Genomic DNA, 17,426 nt, shown 5'->3' with positions numbered 1-17,426 from the left:
CAGCATTAAAACCAAATTGTCGTGTTTAACGTCCAGAAACTGCAAAGCTGCCTACGAGAGACGCCGAACCGGAGGGTTCGGTATTAAATTTTTGTCAACCTGGGTTTCTTTGACGTGCTCCCAAAGCGCGGTACACGAGCGTTTTTTTCCCCTCCACCCTCATTGCAATGTGGCGCGCCGCGCCTTCGGGAGTCGAACTAGCGTCCTCATGCTCAACAGCAGAACTACGTAGCCTCTGAGCCACCACAATGGATGCTGGGCACATATCATCGGACAGTATCATATTCTGGGGTTGGATGAGAAAAGATCTCATCCGTCTGGAGTGACGATAGAACGCGAGCTCACCGATTCAATTTCCCGCTGCGAAGACCGAATTCTGATCAAGAGATGAAATGCAACAAAAAAAAGAAGGTCGCGCACCATGCTTTGGGTGCCCGTCAAATAAACCCAAATGGTCAAAATGATTCCGTAACTCTCCACTATGGCATCTTTCAAGCCCACACGTTGCGTTGTCACGTTGAACGCCGTAATCAGACGTGTAGCTCTTTGTTCGCAAACACTGCCCGTGGCTGCCGGTTGTTATGCCTATAGGTTTCCTTCTGGACAAAAGGTGCTTCACCGGCAAGCATGCAACTGTGGAATGCCATCGTCTTTTCGATGTCAAAGAGCTGGCGATGAAACCTGCGTCACCTGAAGAGAATTGATAGTGCCTATATGTGTCGCTCCTTCGACTGCTCGACGATCCAGAGCTCACAAACGAAACGAGTTCAGGAACCCCAAGCTGCACTTGTTCATCGAACATGCGACCACTCTAAACTGGAAACAAAGAAGCCCCCTTAGCTGGCTCCGATGTCATTCATCATGCTAGTGTTGCCATACTGCCCCTACCTCTGCGAAGGCGCTGACGGCACTAGCCAGTGCCAGGAGGTGCGGTGATCTCTGTCTCAAATTTTTTGCCTCAATATATCGCGAAATGAAAACACGTATAAAGCTTCGCTCAAATTTCGCATTATAAAGTGTCGTAATCGTCGGACATATCTATCCCTGGGAGTGTCAGCCAGCGCCACTCGGAACCATGGTGGGCGGATTGGAAGTATTGATCTGAAGATTGATTGGAAGTATAGTGACGAAGAGGATACAAAAGTTCCAAGTGCAACTGACGATAAAACTAGAAGAGATTTGCAAGACACGTTCCCAGGGAAAGAGGCAGCACAGGGTGGAATAAATGTCGATTTGACCAATGATAAAGGGCTTTTTTTGCTGTTGAAAGAAAACCGCTTTTAGTGCGTGGCAACGGCATGCACATGTAAAAACGGGAGCCCGTCCACTTAGTGGTCAATGGAATGACCACTGAGTGGAATGCGACCAATGAGCGGTCATTCCAAAGAAGCATACTTCTGGTACACTGTAGAACCGTTAAGCCAAGTGGCAATTGCTATAAATGGTTTTTCAGTTTCGGCTGTTCTCTAGGCACCCGTGGTCGTATCGTATTTTGCAAAAATTCTCTCTCTTTCTATTCATTTCTCATAATTGCCCCACTGAGCGGCTCATCCCTGCGGCAGAGGGGGCACAGCTTTATGCAAATTAATGTCAAGTATACACAAAATAGTAAATGATGTGTAATCGCGGCAATAACGTTGCTCGATGATAGCTGCTATGGAAGAAAAGCTTTGTGATCCGAGAGGCAGCTTTTACAATAGACAACCACAACGCCGTGGGGGGGGGGGGGGGGGGGGAGCGCTGCGGTGGCAGTTGTGGACGCCACCTACCGGAAAAAATTTGCAACGGCTGGTGGTACAGAGCGTTGTCCTCCTCCATTCCGGTGCACTGTCGAAGCACGATTTTCTGTGGCCGCCAGACTACCTGTGCAAGCTTTACGGGGATGGTTTGCCATAAGTTCGTTGTATCGAAGCGTATCTGCACCATCTGATCTGTATCAACTAAAAACAATTATTTTCACCGTCAAAACGTTGCGAAAGCAAAGCTAGCCCTGCATCGTTGGGTTAAGGGCGCGGAGCATGAATTAAATAAAGTGCTTATGCGAGGGAAATGCGCGCGTCAAGCTTTTTTTTCCCCATGCCTGCAGCACATATTAAATGTCTCTAAGGCAAAATACGTTTTCATACAGTAATTTACCAGCTAAATAATTTATCGTTAGCATCAGGTCAGTTCTTTCTTCATTTTTTATTTTTCAGGTAATGAAATGATCTCAGTAGTTGCTTAAATGAAGGCGAGCGTAGACACATATGGTAATTTCATGCTTCTAAATAAAATGCGAGTCAGCACGACGTTATGTTCACTCTGATGAGTCTGCAGCGACTGTGGGTATTTATTGATCTCGTGCGCGCCATGTTGAATTTACATTCCGCGCTTTCTGAGCCGGAATTAAGGCCGTGATTTAACTATTTTCACTCTGAATACGGCGTTTGTTTTGCGATGTGTGCGCAAAATTTAAAGATCATTGACACCATTTTCCTCCGTTATCCCGCATGTGATACATATGCATAACGCTGCGTTATTCTTCCAGTGCCCAGCAGTGTGAGAAGCGTTATGTTATGTTAAATTGCAAGGTTTAGCGTCGAGAAACTGAAAAGTGGACTATGAGGGACACCATGGTGGATGCCTCCGTATTTTTTTTCGCAGTCTGGTGTTATTGACTGTGCACCCCAAGCACGGTACACGAGCATTCTTTAAGTTAAATGTCTCGGAATGAAGCCGCCGTGGTCGGGAATCGAACCTATGACCTCGTGCTAAGCAGCGCAACGCTTTACAGCCACCGAGCGTACTGAATAAGCGGAGCAAATGTGAAATAATAGCAATGAGCTCGTCTGTTGATACAGCTGACTTTCTGTTAACGTTTTTCTTTTTTTTTTCATTACTCATGTTTTTAACTGTCAAAACAGTATATATATCTCTACTTCCTGCGTTCACGAAAAATTAAGCCCCTGGGATTGACAGGCCCTGCTTACATGTGCGGACTCTTGTCTATTTCGCATTCTTTCGACCTCTGGAAAGAATCAGCAGCACCTCAGCGCTTCACCCCCTCTCTCCTACCCCTTCTGTGGCTAATATAACACACCCTCGTTTTTAAATATTATGATTTCCATCATCATACTCTACGTCCACTTGGCAATTTCGCGGCTGCGTGTTTTCATCGAGCTTCCGTGGCACTTGTTGCCTCTACGATGACAAGTCCCATTGTTGAAACGCTGGTTCGAGAAACATTCAGCCAGTGCTGATCTTTTCACGTGAATCGAATAAAGAAGCGGCCATGTCCAACGCGAGCGGAGTGAAATTTAGCGAAGTGATTTAAGCAGAGGAGACAGACGTGACCAACCGTGAAGGCTCGCCTTGTTCCGGTAGGGGAATGACAAGCGCTGGCGTCGGCGGAGAAATTTGACGTGGGCTTGGGTATATATCCTTCCAATCCAGGTTCGAAGACGCGCGCGCGGAGCGGCATATATGCAGAATGGAAGACCTTCCACGACAGCTGCGTATACAGCTGCAAACACAGGACGAAATCCGGATCGAGGTGGCCGTTTTCACGAAAATGTAGCCATATGTACCTATAGCATCGCATAAAAAAGGACAAAAAGGAAGCAGGCGAGACGTCACACGCAACATTAGGCATCAGTGCGGATGCAGCAGCCCGTGCCACGTGCTTTCTCTCTTCGTCCTTGTCTTGTTCGTTATACATGCAAGGCGAAGCTTGCCTCTTAGCTATGACCCACAATTGACCGACTAGCTATGGCGCCCGTTCGAAGCCTGCTGATCCCCGGAAGAGTGGACAGTGTTCATATTGCGCTTCTCAGGTCCCACAGATGGACCGGCGAGCGGGAAACGTCGTCGGGGTTTTATACGCATTTACGGCCTCATCGTAAATGCTGTTGCTGCAAGACCAATCGATTAAGGCAAAGAGGTTTCTTTTTCCTATCGTTTTTCTCGGCCACACCGGCCTCGCTCGCTCAGATGGATGTTTGACGGCATCCGTGCCTTCTGGCATCGTTATGCGACTTCGCGTAGATCTCTCGCTGCGCCGCACAGTTCGCATTGTTTCTTCTTTCGCCGCCATCAGGTGACATGCAAGTGCGTTTTTTCTCTGCGGAAAGCAACGAGAACTAATAAAAGGCCAGATTTCAGAAGCAAACAAAGCGACACGCTGACGAGTCAAACATAAAAATATATCAACTTCTCATTAGCTATCACTCACTCACTTCACTATCTCACTATTCTCATAGCTCACTATTCTCACTATCACTATCTCTTACCTCTTAAGCAAGGTAATGAGAAAGCTATTTGTACAATGAATACGATTAAGCGCTAATTTGAAGGTAAGAAACGAAATGTAAACGAATAAATAGTACAAGGCTCGCTTCTACCGAATTTCTTGTTCACAACTTCGCGCTCATTGATCTTCACTTGACAGTATGAACAAGCTAGCTAGACAACGAGTAATCATAAGAAAACTACATGTGGTCTTTTACGATGCAGGTGAGTAGTGCAGGCAAAGCAGGACACGATAGCGGAGCGCTCCAGGTAAAGCAGTTGCACGATTGCGACCAGCCGTGGTCACTGTATAGTCTGGTCACACGAGCGTTCGCACATTTAACAGGCGCGTAAATCACACATGCACCAATGATAGAATCCCCAGCAAAATGTGTAGGAAACGAAGTGAATAACTGTGCAGTAAAATAACAGACGACGCACATTATAATTACTTCTTGCCATCATAGCGAAACAGAAAAAGAAACCCTTTGCTTGTTAGTTAGGTGTACTAGCCAGTGCAATATAATCGCTGTAAATGTGCAAATAAACAGATCACAACATTGGTCGAAGACCGGACGTGCAGTGTTTATAAGAGTGGCACAATGTGCCGACTGTACATGCACTATATTATATAGTGCAACTCAGAATTTGAGGGAGCTTACCCAGGCTTCGTGAAAGTGCAGCTTCCTCGCCAGCTTCCACACCCCATAAACATCCGACACCGATGGTACGTCACCCGGCAACGGGCATCCTATCGCCATGAATCTGTCACTTACTATCAGTCTTACGCTTTGCCTTTGCGCCAACACAAGGGAAGTGGACTCGAGTGAGCCAAATCCCACTATGTATACGGTTCATCCGCCGTGGTTGCTCAGTGGCTATGGTGTTCGGCTGCTGAGCACGAGGTCGCGGGATCGAATCCCTACCATGGCGGCCGCATTACGGTGGGGGCGAAATGCGAAAACACCCGTGTACTTAGATTTCGGTGCACGTTAAAGATCCCCAGGTGGTCGAAATTTCCGGAGTCCTACACTACGGCATGCCTCATAATCAGAAAGTGGTTTTGGCAAGTTAAACCCCATAAAAAAATGTATTCGGTTTGGGGTAATTTTTTACTGCGTCAACCTCGTAACGTCACCTTGAGCAGGCAGCAAGGATGTGCACAGGCGGGACATCTAAAGTAGTCAGCGTTGACATGCATGATGTGTTTCTTGCCTGGCGAACCAAACAAGCAGATGAACTCACCTGCACAGAAGAGAAAAATGAATGCAAATAGTTAATAAAATGCCACGTAAGACGACGCACTTCAATATGGTACAGACGGGAAAGAAGTGCGCGAATGCGGCTTTTCAGTACAGTAAACGCGCAACTGTGGGCAAGCGAAGGGTTTACAGTTTTCCTGTTAGGAACGTGTTGCCGAAATTGAATGTTCCTTTTCTTCTTTGTTTCACCACCCCAAAACATACGCCACATCTTGTCGGTACGGACATTTGGTCCTTAAAGAAGCAAGAAAACTTAGAATGGGATGCTGAGTTCTTGCGCAAACAAGTGTACTTTGGAGATGATAGCTCTCACACTTTCGGAAACGCATGTACTTTTCATTTTTACATTTAAGTAACTGAAGCATACTGTTGCACAATATTGCATCAGGCTGCTGGTTATATTACATTTGATATCAACTGTATTGCATTATTCTATTCGCTTAAGCTGCGTCAGCATTACAAACGGTCGCTAGCGTTCCCTCGTGTCCGAAGGTAAACAGCAGAAATGAAAAAAAAAATCAGGAATACAACACTAAACATGAGATGAAGAAATGCACAGCATTATGCATGGCATCCAAATATTTCAAAAGTAGCAAATTCATAATTTATTGACAATTAGGAAAGGTGAGAAAAACATAGAGTGTGCTATCAGTACACAAATTCAAACGCAAACAAGCCGGAAACAATTGCGTCTTTAGGTTTCCAGTAGCGATGATGTAATTCAGGTTTAAAAACGTCCGGTCAGGACTACACCTACTTATAAACCGGCTACAAATTGCTTGCCCCTAGTACGCCGGTGTTAATTACACGTGTTAGTTGTTTTGTGCTCACATTTCAGTTTATTCTTATAGTAAATACTTCATTTTGCTAATTTAGGCCTTCTTTGTGCAACAATGTGATTCTGTACTGTTATTTAAACCTACGTACGCATTTTTGCATCATCCAACTCGCTTATGTAGTACTCGGACATTCATTACTGAAGCGACTGATATATACTACTGGCAGTCGGCTGAAAGACATAATTACGGCCGTCATCTCCTCGAATGCTATTCAATAATTTTTTTCTGGTCTTATTACCGAAGCTATGAAAACACGTTCATCAAAAGAGCAAGATATGGCTACCGCTGCCAAATACGCGTTCTCGGAGCTCACGGCGAACAAGTGCAGCTACGTTTCGCAGACAGCAAAATGACCATACTTTCACAGTCCCGGCGACGCCCGAGGCGGAGAGAGTTGGTTTTTCCAGCCCCATGGCTCCGACGTTCTGTACGTGTGAGCGAGTGCATGTACCGCCAAAAACAAAGCCAAACGAACACAGTAGTATAGAAAAACTACTAAACGGTGCAAAACGCGTGAGAAAAACACCAGCACAAGGCGCTGGTGGACGACGTCGTCGTCGCTTGTCGAAAACACGCCATGAGGCGGCCGCTGTCCAGTCAGGCGGGAGGTTAAATCCCCTCACCACGTGTTCGCGTCTGGGTGTGCGCGAAATCCACTTTACTCGATCCGTACAGCCCACGCTAAAGAAATGAAAAAAGCACAGTAGACAGCCCAGTGGTGGAACCTCGCCGATAGGGCCTTGTGACCTCATAATATATATATATATATATATATATATATATATATATATATATATATATATATATATATATATATAATACAGGAGGATGAAAAGAAGCAAAACACATTTTGACGTGACTTTCGATACAGATCCAGGAAACAAGCGATTGGAACATCTTTATTTCCAAGCCTTTACCCTCTCACACAGTCAGCGCGGTCAAGAAGGCCACCGATATTTGTAATAAATAAATAAATAAATAAATAAATAAATAACGCCGCCTGTCGGCTCGGTGTGTGCCGAATCCACCCACAAGAAAATCCTTCTTTTGCGAGACGTAGACCGAAGGCCAATGGAAGCAAGAAGTGTCGAACAAGCGCAAACGTCCCGGGGAAACTAAAAATACCTCGCGGTAAGTTTTTTCTCCCAGCTTAAAGGAAAGCTGATACACTTTTCGAAAAAAATGAGTTCTCTGCGGCATTCTACAGTTTTCAGTGCCCTGAACACAAATATCTGGTTCAAAAAGGGCGGAAACAAACGCAAGCGGCTGCTTTTTCAAGAAAACGCGCACCAGCGCCTCAGGGCATCGCGCGAACGCCGCTGTTGCCCGTGATTGGTCGGGGCCGCTGTAACGTCAATCGCGGCAGTCGCCGGTCTGCGCCGCCGTGTCAGAGCGTAGCACGCTGTTCTGTTCCGGCTTCATAGCTGAGTTGTAAGCATAATGGAACGTTCTCGCTGTCTCGGACAGCTTGTATTTTCGCCGTACATGTTCGAACCGACAGCCGATACGGAAAACGATGGCGGCAACGGCGGTAACAGCGGCAACGGCGGCAACGATGATGTTCAGTGTGCCAACAGCGAGAGCGATTTGTGCACCTTCTCGCGCGTTGGAAGTCTTAGCTGGTACTTATGTTTTTATTTTCATGTAGCTGCACGTTCCAATAACGGGAGAAAAAATGCGCTAATGTGTCACTGGGAACTTGCTGCTGGAAGAATGCCGAAGCACTAACTTCCCATTAGATTGTAAACACGGGTGCAATTCCGCGATGTCAAGCACCTTGCCGCTGCTTGTCTAAAGTCCCGTGGTTTTTTTAGTGTTGATACACGATCGCGAACATAAGCGCCGCGTTTCAAAGCGCGCACATGCAGTGCTGCGAGGTACAGTCATGGAAGTTGCTTATCATACACATCCAGAGATGGCCAGAGGTATTATATGTGCAATATTCATACTATGGTTCGACGACTTTGCGATTGTGGCTCGATGAAAAATCGGTATGCGTGCTCCATGCTAGTGTTGACATAAAGATATTAGGCAGTTTTAGCACCGCCGTGTGGTAAACACGATAACTGCAACCGTACGTTGAATGTCCCTAGCCAAGCCTATACTCCACTTCATACTTCAGGTGCAATGCTGGGGAAGCTACTCACAAAGTCCGGTCACCAAAATTTATTACTGCGCGCGTTTCCGTCTATGCTTCGCAGCGTGCCAGCGGTGTTTGCTCGCGCGAGCATGCACGTGAAGCTGCCGCGACGGGCAGCTTCACCAAAGAACAGTTTACGAAAATCGCAAAAGAAAACAAACGTGAGAGGCGGCGGCGGCAGATCTCTCGTAGCGTCGTTCAGCAAACGCAGGACGGAAAGAGGCATGCCAGTACATGCCAGCACGCCGGTCCGGCGGCTTGGTCCCCGCGAACGACGTCACTCTCGCCGGTTCTCTCCTCTGGCAACCACCTCACCCGGCGCTCCGGGAAGCGATGGGGCCGTGTCCGCGGGGGTGATTTAGAAAGCGATTTCCGCCCCTTATATTAACAAAACGAAGAAAAAAATTTCCAGTCCCAGCAATTCGTGGAAATTGAAAACCGTTTAAGCTTTCCTTTAAGCCGTTTTTCCCTTCAGTCGCCATTCAGTTGGCGGCTTATCTCTGGGATTTAGGCACTATATATGATAATCGTACACGGCGTGACGGAGATGAACGCTCCTAGCAGACTCACCTTGTATAAAACGCATGGGGTGGTTTGAGAACTATCGCGAAAAATCACTTCAGTAAGGAAACCTATACAAACAAATCCACGAAGCTATAGATATCTAACAGAGAGAGACGATCGGCCGTTCCAAACACCTTTATACAAAGCCTGGTTGAGTAATAGTTAAAGGGGCCCTGAACCACCCCTCGGACTTGCTGAAAAAAGTAGTCCGCGGGTACCATACGCTGCTGTGAACATCTCAGTTAAGTTTTGCTCTCGTACGCGGTGCGTGGAGCCCACAGGCGCATCGCGAAGTCACCTTTCTCTCAAACGCTCTTTTCAACACAAGCCCGGCCCTGTCCTCACTCTCTTCTAGACGCACTATTTCGTCATTTCTCAAGACGCCTGCTATTGGCCGATAGCCGACATCAAGCTGCGGTCGGCTACATGGCGTAGATACCGCGGCCGCCGCGGGGTGCCACCACGAGTCCACTGGCTATGGACACTGCGGCTCGCTGAGGACAACCGCGTTTCACTTACGTTTAACGCGTCATCGACACCAAAGGCGGAAGTTATGGCGTCTACGTTAACATCCGAATTGAAGTTTGAAGTGCCAGCCATGGTGACATTTAGAAGGTGGAGTGTTGTGGGCACGCCCCACTGCACTGCAACCTCCTCAGTGCAAGGCATTGAAGAAGGAACGGAAGCACAGCGGAGGTCGTGTTTGATTGCCAATAACTCCGCTTCTACTGAACGCACTGAAGTACTTTTTGTGGCAAAGTATTTCTGAAATAGCCTATTTTTACTTCAAATGCCTTTCTACACTTCGATAAAAAGAAGTCTAGGGCCCCTTTAAGCCAATAGCGGGCGTTTGTCCACAATGCGTTTCTTCCGAAGAAGAGAAAGAGAGAAAGAAAGGCAAAAGGAAAGACAGGGAGGTTAACCAGAGAGTATCTCCGTTTGGCTACTCCGTAACGGGGGAGGGGTAAAGGGATGCGATAGGTGAGAGAGATAAAAAGAATAAAGCACACACACACACACACACACACACACACACACACACACACACACACACACACACACACACACACACACACACACACACACACACACACACACATAGACACACATACGCACGCACAATACAGAACTGTTTCTGTGGGCACTGCCATGCAGTCCGCGAAAACGTTCCTAGTGTTACACAGTGTCTACGTTCCATCCTACGTCACGCAGTGTACAGTTACAATTTGTCACAAAGTCCAGTGTGTTTTAAATAACGCAGCAGTTTCTTCATAGCAACTCGCGCTGATGTTCATGTAGGCCAGTTTGCAAGGATCTTAATTTCCATCATTGGGCGCTTGTTCAGTTCTTTGCGGGTTAAAACGAGGGCACTCACAAAAAGGTACGCGGTTGTTTCGTTGCCCCCGCGGAAACCTTAAAGTGGGCTATTGACCATTCCGATAAGAAATGAGTACACATATGAAAACGCTGCTCCAAGCCATAGACGGAGTAGAAGAGTGCATCGATGTCGTAGAAGGTATGACGGAATACGGAGCTGTAAATTAGGGTACAAGGTGTGGAGGCAGGCTCTTGAGAAATCGGATGAATTCCATTGAACCAATGTTAGGCCACGCGCAAGTGCGGAACGTTTTTTCGCTGCGTCGGCTCTCGAACGTGGAAGGGCAACGCAGTTGACGCCGTCATGGGCAGATCGGGCATCTGCGTCCACAAGATCATCGTGATGTATGTCACAGTGACTAGGCAACCACAGATATATCGTGTCCTTCGTCAACTATGCGATGGTGGACTTGTGATCCATGGCGCAGTGCTGAGTGTAAACTCTAGAGGGCTGCCTTGGAATCACAAAAGATTGATCATAGATGGGGTGGTTCCTCCTCAATGAAATGAAGAGCCGCACGGAGGGCTGCCAATTCAGCAGCTGTCATTGATGATACATGTGACGTTTGTAGCTGTATTTTGACAGATCTTGCTTGAATGATCACGGGGGCAACTGAACTTGTAGGTGTGACTGAGCCATCGATGTAAAACTGTAAGACTGCACCTCATGTAAAAGTTCTAATGTGGCCTATTTCAGGGCAAACGACGGCCCGTTAGCATTCTTCGTGATTCCTGGGATGGTGAGGCGTATTTCAGTGTGAGGCATATTTCAGTGTGAGGCATATTTCAGTGTGCGCATGTCTGTGTGTTTTCTTCTGTTGTTCGCGTCTTATATTTTGCGCCTAAAACTATATCTAAAAGCGTATTTCAGGTTCTTGCGGGCGCCATAAAGGTGAGTATGGTTTTACTGCAGGCATCTAGTTCGATGGCAAAGAGGTATGATTGGCAGCAATTATAAGACTGAAAGTTGTGTGTGGCTTTTCTGCAGGTAAAGAAGCAAGACGATGAGAAGTTTGTCGGGCAACTTTCCGAATAACCGCCCTGAGAGCGTCGGGGGCCAAGTACGTTGATATTGCGTGATCTAGCGCTATCACAATCGTTGCCGCTGTAGACGCACACTTCGGAAGACCGAGACACATTCTTAGGGCTTGAGTTTGTAGTCTTCGGACTACACGCAGGTTTGTTTTGCAGGTGTTGCATAGCACAGGGAGGCTGTATCTTGCGAAACCGAGGAACAAGGCGTTGTAAAGCTGCAGCATTGACAGCATCCATGTGCCTCATGACTTTCCGCCGAGAAACTTGAGGAGGTGTGTTATTGTCGCCAGCCTCCTCTTTAGGTATGAAACGTGCCGGTTCCATGATAGGTTGCGGTCGATAATTACCTCTAAAAAGCGTTGTTTCCATGCGTTTGCAATTGCTTGCCCATTGACACTTACGGAGTAAGGGTTCATTGCCTCACAAGTGAATGTAAGAAGGCTGCATTTCTCTGAATACAGCTCTAAGTTCTGTTTTCGCAAGTACAATGATGTTAACGTAGCTGCCTTTTTGAGCCTTGCTCGTACCTGCAGTCGTGTTACAGCAGACGCCCAAATGAAGATGTCGTCAGCATAAATTGATACTTGAATAGTGCTGGGCAAGCCTCTGACTATAGGCCAACGAGCACTAGGTTGAATAGTGTCGGGATCACGGTACTTGCGGTACTTCATGGAATGTTTGGTGGTGAGTCGTGGCGCCATCCTCGGTCATCACTAAGAAATGCCTGTCGGTCAAATAACTGCACAGCCACCGAATATTGCCGCCACCGACTACGGCTTCAATCAGAGTCTATATAGCGGCACAATGTGCTACATTATCGTAGGCGCTTTTTAAGTCAAGGAACCATGCCGCAGTGAGTCGTTTCAGACGTTTCTTATGTTGAAAAAGCGTGACCAAATCGATGTCATTATCTATGGATGAGCGCTCACGCCGGAAGCCAGCCATAACATCTGGGTACACGTTGTAACTTTCCAGGTACCATTCTAGGAGCGTCAAAACCATTCTTTCCATTATTTTCCGCTGCAATTGGCCAGAGCGATGGAGCGGTACGATGACAAATCTAACGGCGATTTAGCAGGTTTGAGAAGTGAAACCGAGCCGCTGCATTTCCATTCACGTGGAACCAGACCACTGCGCCAAGACTCGTGGTAATAAGGTTTAGCAGAATGAGTCGTGCTTTCTGCCCTAGATTGCCGAGCGCCGCATAGGTAGCGCCGTCCGGCCTAGGTGACGAAGAGCGCCTGGAAGTCGCCAGTGCCCTTTCAAGCTCATCCACCGAAAACATTATATCCATACGAGAGTCCCGAGACACAGGAGTTACACGTGGGGTAAGTGCATGTAGGGGCTGCAAGCCGGCAAGTCTTGAGAAAAATTCTTCAGGAATCTAAATCTATCTTCGACCTTGGTGTAAAGCGAGATATTTCAACGGAACACGCTGTTGCGTCGATACGCGAAGTCCACGCACGGTTCTCCATATCTGAGATAAGCGCTGACGTGGATCCAACGACTCACAGAATCGTTTCCGTCTTTGAGATTGTAGTGCATCAATGTGGCTCTTAATTTTGTTTTGCATCCACGTTGCCTTTCTGAAATCGTGGATAAATTTACTTCTCCTGTGTCTTCTTTCAGCCCGCCAGCGAATCGCTCGTAGTCGCTGCAGTTCGGCTTCAAATTCTTCATATTTCGGGAAAGGCTGAGAACCGCGCAGAGCATCTTCCGTGGCCTTTTGAATTCCTTGCTGTTGGTTCCCTTGCTGACATACTCCCTCCATGTGTGTCCGAAACGTGGACGAGTCAATTCGTTGGAGAATAGCGGATGAGTATTTAAATAGTGCCTTGATCTTCAGATATAGAGAATATGGTCGCTTCCATGTGATTCGATGTCTGGGAACCATTGCACGTTTCTTTCAAGACGCTGACAGACAAAGGTCAAATATAGGCAGCTGCTGTATGTAGGCCCTCGTAAATATGTCGGACTAACATCGTTGAGGCAATAATAGCCGTGCTGTGTGGCAAAGGATGCTAGTATTCTTGTCCTGGAGTTCATCGTCAAACTCCCTCAAAGCGGATGGCGAGCATTAAAATCTCTGGTGAAAACCGTAGGGCTGGTTGTCGCTGATAACACGTCGTGTAGTCGCTTATAGTCGAAGCGACTTGAAGGAGCAATGTAGACAGCGACAAGAGTAACCTAAGCTCCTTCGTTTTTACAGTTAAACAAACTCATTGGTTGTCGTCATGAGGTGGAACTGGGTGCAACACGAATGTCAGATCACATCTAATATATACAATGACCTCGCTCACATCACCACAGGTAGAGGACATGAAGGCCTCATAGGCAGAAATCCGGATGATGTCCAGACTTTAGACACTGTCTTCGAAAACCGCTTTCTTATCCTCGTAATTTGTGAAACTACTGAAGAAGCTTCTCATATGAGCATGATATGACGGATATCTTGCAGAACTGACTGAATTAAGGCGAGCCGCGTTGCTTGCAACCACAGAAGCGTACTTGACACAAAGGGAAATCCTCGCGTGCAATATCTCAGGGGTAAGCAAAAACACGAAAGAAAAAAAAAAAGCCAGTAATAGCGCACCATTCCAACTGCCGAAGCAAAGTTTATTGTACTGGACCACATGAGTACAGCATATCAAAGCCACCTACAAGTGTACACAGACGGGTCGGCGTGTGCACAAACAGATAGCTGCGCAGCGGCATCTGCATACCCTTCCTTGATGTGACATGGTCTGAATGCCTGGACCGCGTAGTTTCGTCTACAACAGTAGAAAGCGCCGCAATTACCGCGGATTTGTGAAAACTAAGCGCATATCCTGCAAGAGATGTCGTGGCGCTGACGGATTCAAAGTAAGCGTTTCAACGATTACATTGTGGCCTACTTCGACAGAACTTTACAAGGCAATCTCTGGCACTAATTTTAACGCAAAATTCCAATGGATCCCATCACACGTAGAAATTGAAGGAAACGAAAAAGCTCACGCTTTTGCACACCTAGCACTGACATGTATCCCAAAACTGAGAACGCCAAACATTTTTCAGAACTCTTAAGAATACAATACGCAATCACTTTAGGATGGTTCACGAGATTCCACATCAATCCTGAGTGATCCATGGAGTTACGAGGAAGCGGCGCTGTGGTACCGCATCAGAACCGACTGCGCCTACAGCCCAACCCGGCTTGGTTATTCGAGACTGGACGATGCGCTTCCCTGCTCTGTGCCTTCTGTGGTGACATAAGCGACATTTAACATTTCATTTGGCTATGCCCGCAGTTCGACACAGAAAGAAGAGAGATGGTTGATATCCTGCAAAAGAGTCGTCTTACCGCACAGGACCTTTGATGACGTCGTTTTCCCGGGAGGGTCCGCGGCAATGAGTAAGAGAGTGCAACGACTGCTGCATGGCTTCCTGCGAGACGAGGGCCTAATCGAAACCTGGTGGCACACCACTGATCTCAACTGACAGGAAGCTCAGGCGGAACAATTGCCGGCTATGCCAGGTTAACCACGTCTTCATCATCATCATCATCATCATCACCAGCACCACCACCATAACCACCCCCCCGCCCCCCACCACCACCAGTAATTATTGAAGGAAGACGAAAAAAGATTTCCCAAACCTCATACATCCTTCAAGCTACGCTTACGAAAGAGCGAATTCGCGCATGGTATCGAAATTGCAGTAGCGAGAACATTAATATTATACGGCGAGAGCATGTTACTTGCGAGAAAACCTTCGCCAGCATTTGTGTCATGCGAATTACATTATTCAGTATGCCGTGCTCTACCACCATTCCTTGTCCAGTGCTGTTCAGTGTCAATCGCACAGGAGAAGCGTAGTGAAAAGATGTCAGAAAAGTGTGAAATGGATGACACAAATTGAAACTATGTGACCTGTATCGGCACCGGACTGCCTCAGCCTATCTACAGTTATTGGAATGATATCTAAAAGGTTTCTTTAAAGGCCCTCACACGCGCTCTTTCCAACTTTTCTAGACGGAACTGACTATTTTAAATTATCGGGCGCCGGTTGTGACTATGTCCCGTTTGGCCAGCCAGTATACCTTCTTACGAACTGTTTTTGCGTGCATACGGCTTTCAGAATCTGAACCCTCTACGAGCGTAGGCGCCGTCGATAATTCCCCAAAGACCCTGCCATCAACTGAATAGCTATCGCAGTTCGCTAGCAGAGGAGCACCGGTCGTGCAGGCTATTATTAGGTAACAAAGAACAGTTTTCTTACTTTTCGTACACAAGCCGTAAACCGTAAACAGGGGCGCTATAACGTAAAGCTTGTCAGGATTGGGGGCTCAATCCCATCGCTCGTGGTCCTTTGCCAAGATTGGAGTACGACATGAATTCGAAGGTAGCTGGCCCATGCCGTCGTCCAACTTATTTACGCTGAGGACGTCGATGAAGTGAAGAACTGCTTCTCATCGAGAACGAGGAATATGGGTTTATTTACAGAAATTAAATCAGTCTAACATGACTGCTTGAAAAAGAAGAGTGTCAGTCCAACATGACTGCATGAGAGAAGTGACTGCAGCATTCGCACAACAACAGTTTTTATACACTCGGTCCGCCGGCCATACGAGGCGGCGACTGTTCGTTTACTCATCACCAACCTGCCGCCCCTCCGCAGAACAGTTTACTTACACAAAGGCACACACATTTCGATGCCCGACGATGGCGTTGGAGGGGTGCCGTTCCGGGAAGTATCGGTGCCAATCGTGGGTAACTCGTTGTCCTGCGTCTGGCCGAGGCATGGGAAGCACCAAAATACGGCTTTCCCGCGGCAGCTTGTCCATGCGTATCAGATCAGGTCCGCGCTGGAGAACTCCGGAACCATTGTTCGCACACCGAACTCGTTCCGTCACAATGTCGATGGGGCTGGTGGAAGGAGGCGGTTTTCAGCACAAAGGCCGCTTCTTCGAACGCCTCCTAGCTGCAGCGACGGTGAGTGGGGGATGCGCGTCGTGTCCCCCAGTCGTAACTGGGTGGCAATCTTGCCTTGCAGCTCGCCATTCTTAACAGTGGGGGATGCGCGTCGTGTCCCCCAGCCGTAACTGGGTGGCAATCTTGCCTTGCAGCTCGCCATTCTTAACAAGCTATTCCAAACTTTTCTATTCCAATTCTGGTATCAGCCCACGGCGATTGGTCAAAAACTTTTTGGACCACCCCCACTTCACCTATCTGTCACGCGAAGCCACGAAAACCGCAATAGCTCCCCATCTGATATGACGTGTACACACTGATTATGCACAATTTGACCGAACAAAATAAAAATAGTTACTTCTGATTCGACGCCTTTTTGCCATTAGCCTTCGGCTATTGGTCACAAGTTTTCGGGCTGCATCCACTCCACCTGACTCTCACGTGACGTCACGAAACCGCAAAAACTTACCGCGTCAAAGTGACGCGTACGCGTTAAAGATGCATTAATAGTCCGAACAAAACTGAATTTTCTTTTGAATAGCCGCAGGCTGCCCCGTTCCGAAAGGAATAAAAGATGGCTGTCGCCGATCGCTGAGGCACTGGCTACTCGCCCCTGCCAGGGAGCATAGGTTTATTTGCGTCTAATAAAACTTTTTGGGTGGCCATGTAACATTTTCGATAACTTTCGGCACGTTTACGACCTCGTTCTGCCAACTCTTCTTTGCTGAGGATCCGTTTTAGCGTCATTCTTAAGCTTCCGTTGCATGTCGCCGCGATTGTGGACGAGCCACCGCAAGCTAAGTAAGAGAAAGCGGACCAATCGCAGACGCCGGCACCACCCTCTTCATCCTGTTATCGATATTCAGTGCAGTGGCTCGGCCCCAATCCCTCTCCACTTGATCATGCTCCTCGCCTCTTGTGAGCCAATTAGATAAGACAAAGCGCTCAGTGCAGGCAATGTTATTCGTTTATCAAGTAAACAAATGTGACCTCT

At 47.4% G+C, this 17,426-nt stretch overlaps 1 protein-coding gene across 3 annotated transcripts in view; it reads right to left on the bottom strand.

The window, feature by feature from the left end:
• Positions 1 to 17,426, bottom strand: part of LOC139052213 (rap guanine nucleotide exchange factor 2-like) — a 784,545-nt gene that overhangs the window by 436,657 nt on the left and 330,462 nt on the right. The window contains exon 1 of one of the 3 annotated variants that reach the window (XM_070529298.1): positions 14,824 to 14,915. The exons of the other annotated variants lie outside the window; for them this stretch is intronic. Coding sequence (XP_070385399.1) covers positions 14,824 to 14,900 — 77 coding nt within the window. The 5' untranslated portion in view covers positions 14,901 to 14,915. Of the gene's footprint in view, positions 1 to 14,823; positions 14,916 to 17,426 lie in introns of those variants that run through there. 3 annotated transcript variants of the gene reach the window in all.

Source organism: Dermacentor albipictus, unplaced genomic scaffold (assembly GCF_038994185.2).
Source record: "Dermacentor albipictus isolate Rhodes 1998 colony unplaced genomic scaffold, USDA_Dalb.pri_finalv2 scaffold_20, whole genome shotgun sequence".
In the NCBI taxonomy this organism is placed as follows: Eukaryota; Metazoa; Arthropoda; class Arachnida; order Ixodida; family Ixodidae; genus Dermacentor; species Dermacentor albipictus.
Note: the sequence above shows the minus strand (reverse complement) of the source record. Positions and strands in the feature narration are given on the sequence as shown.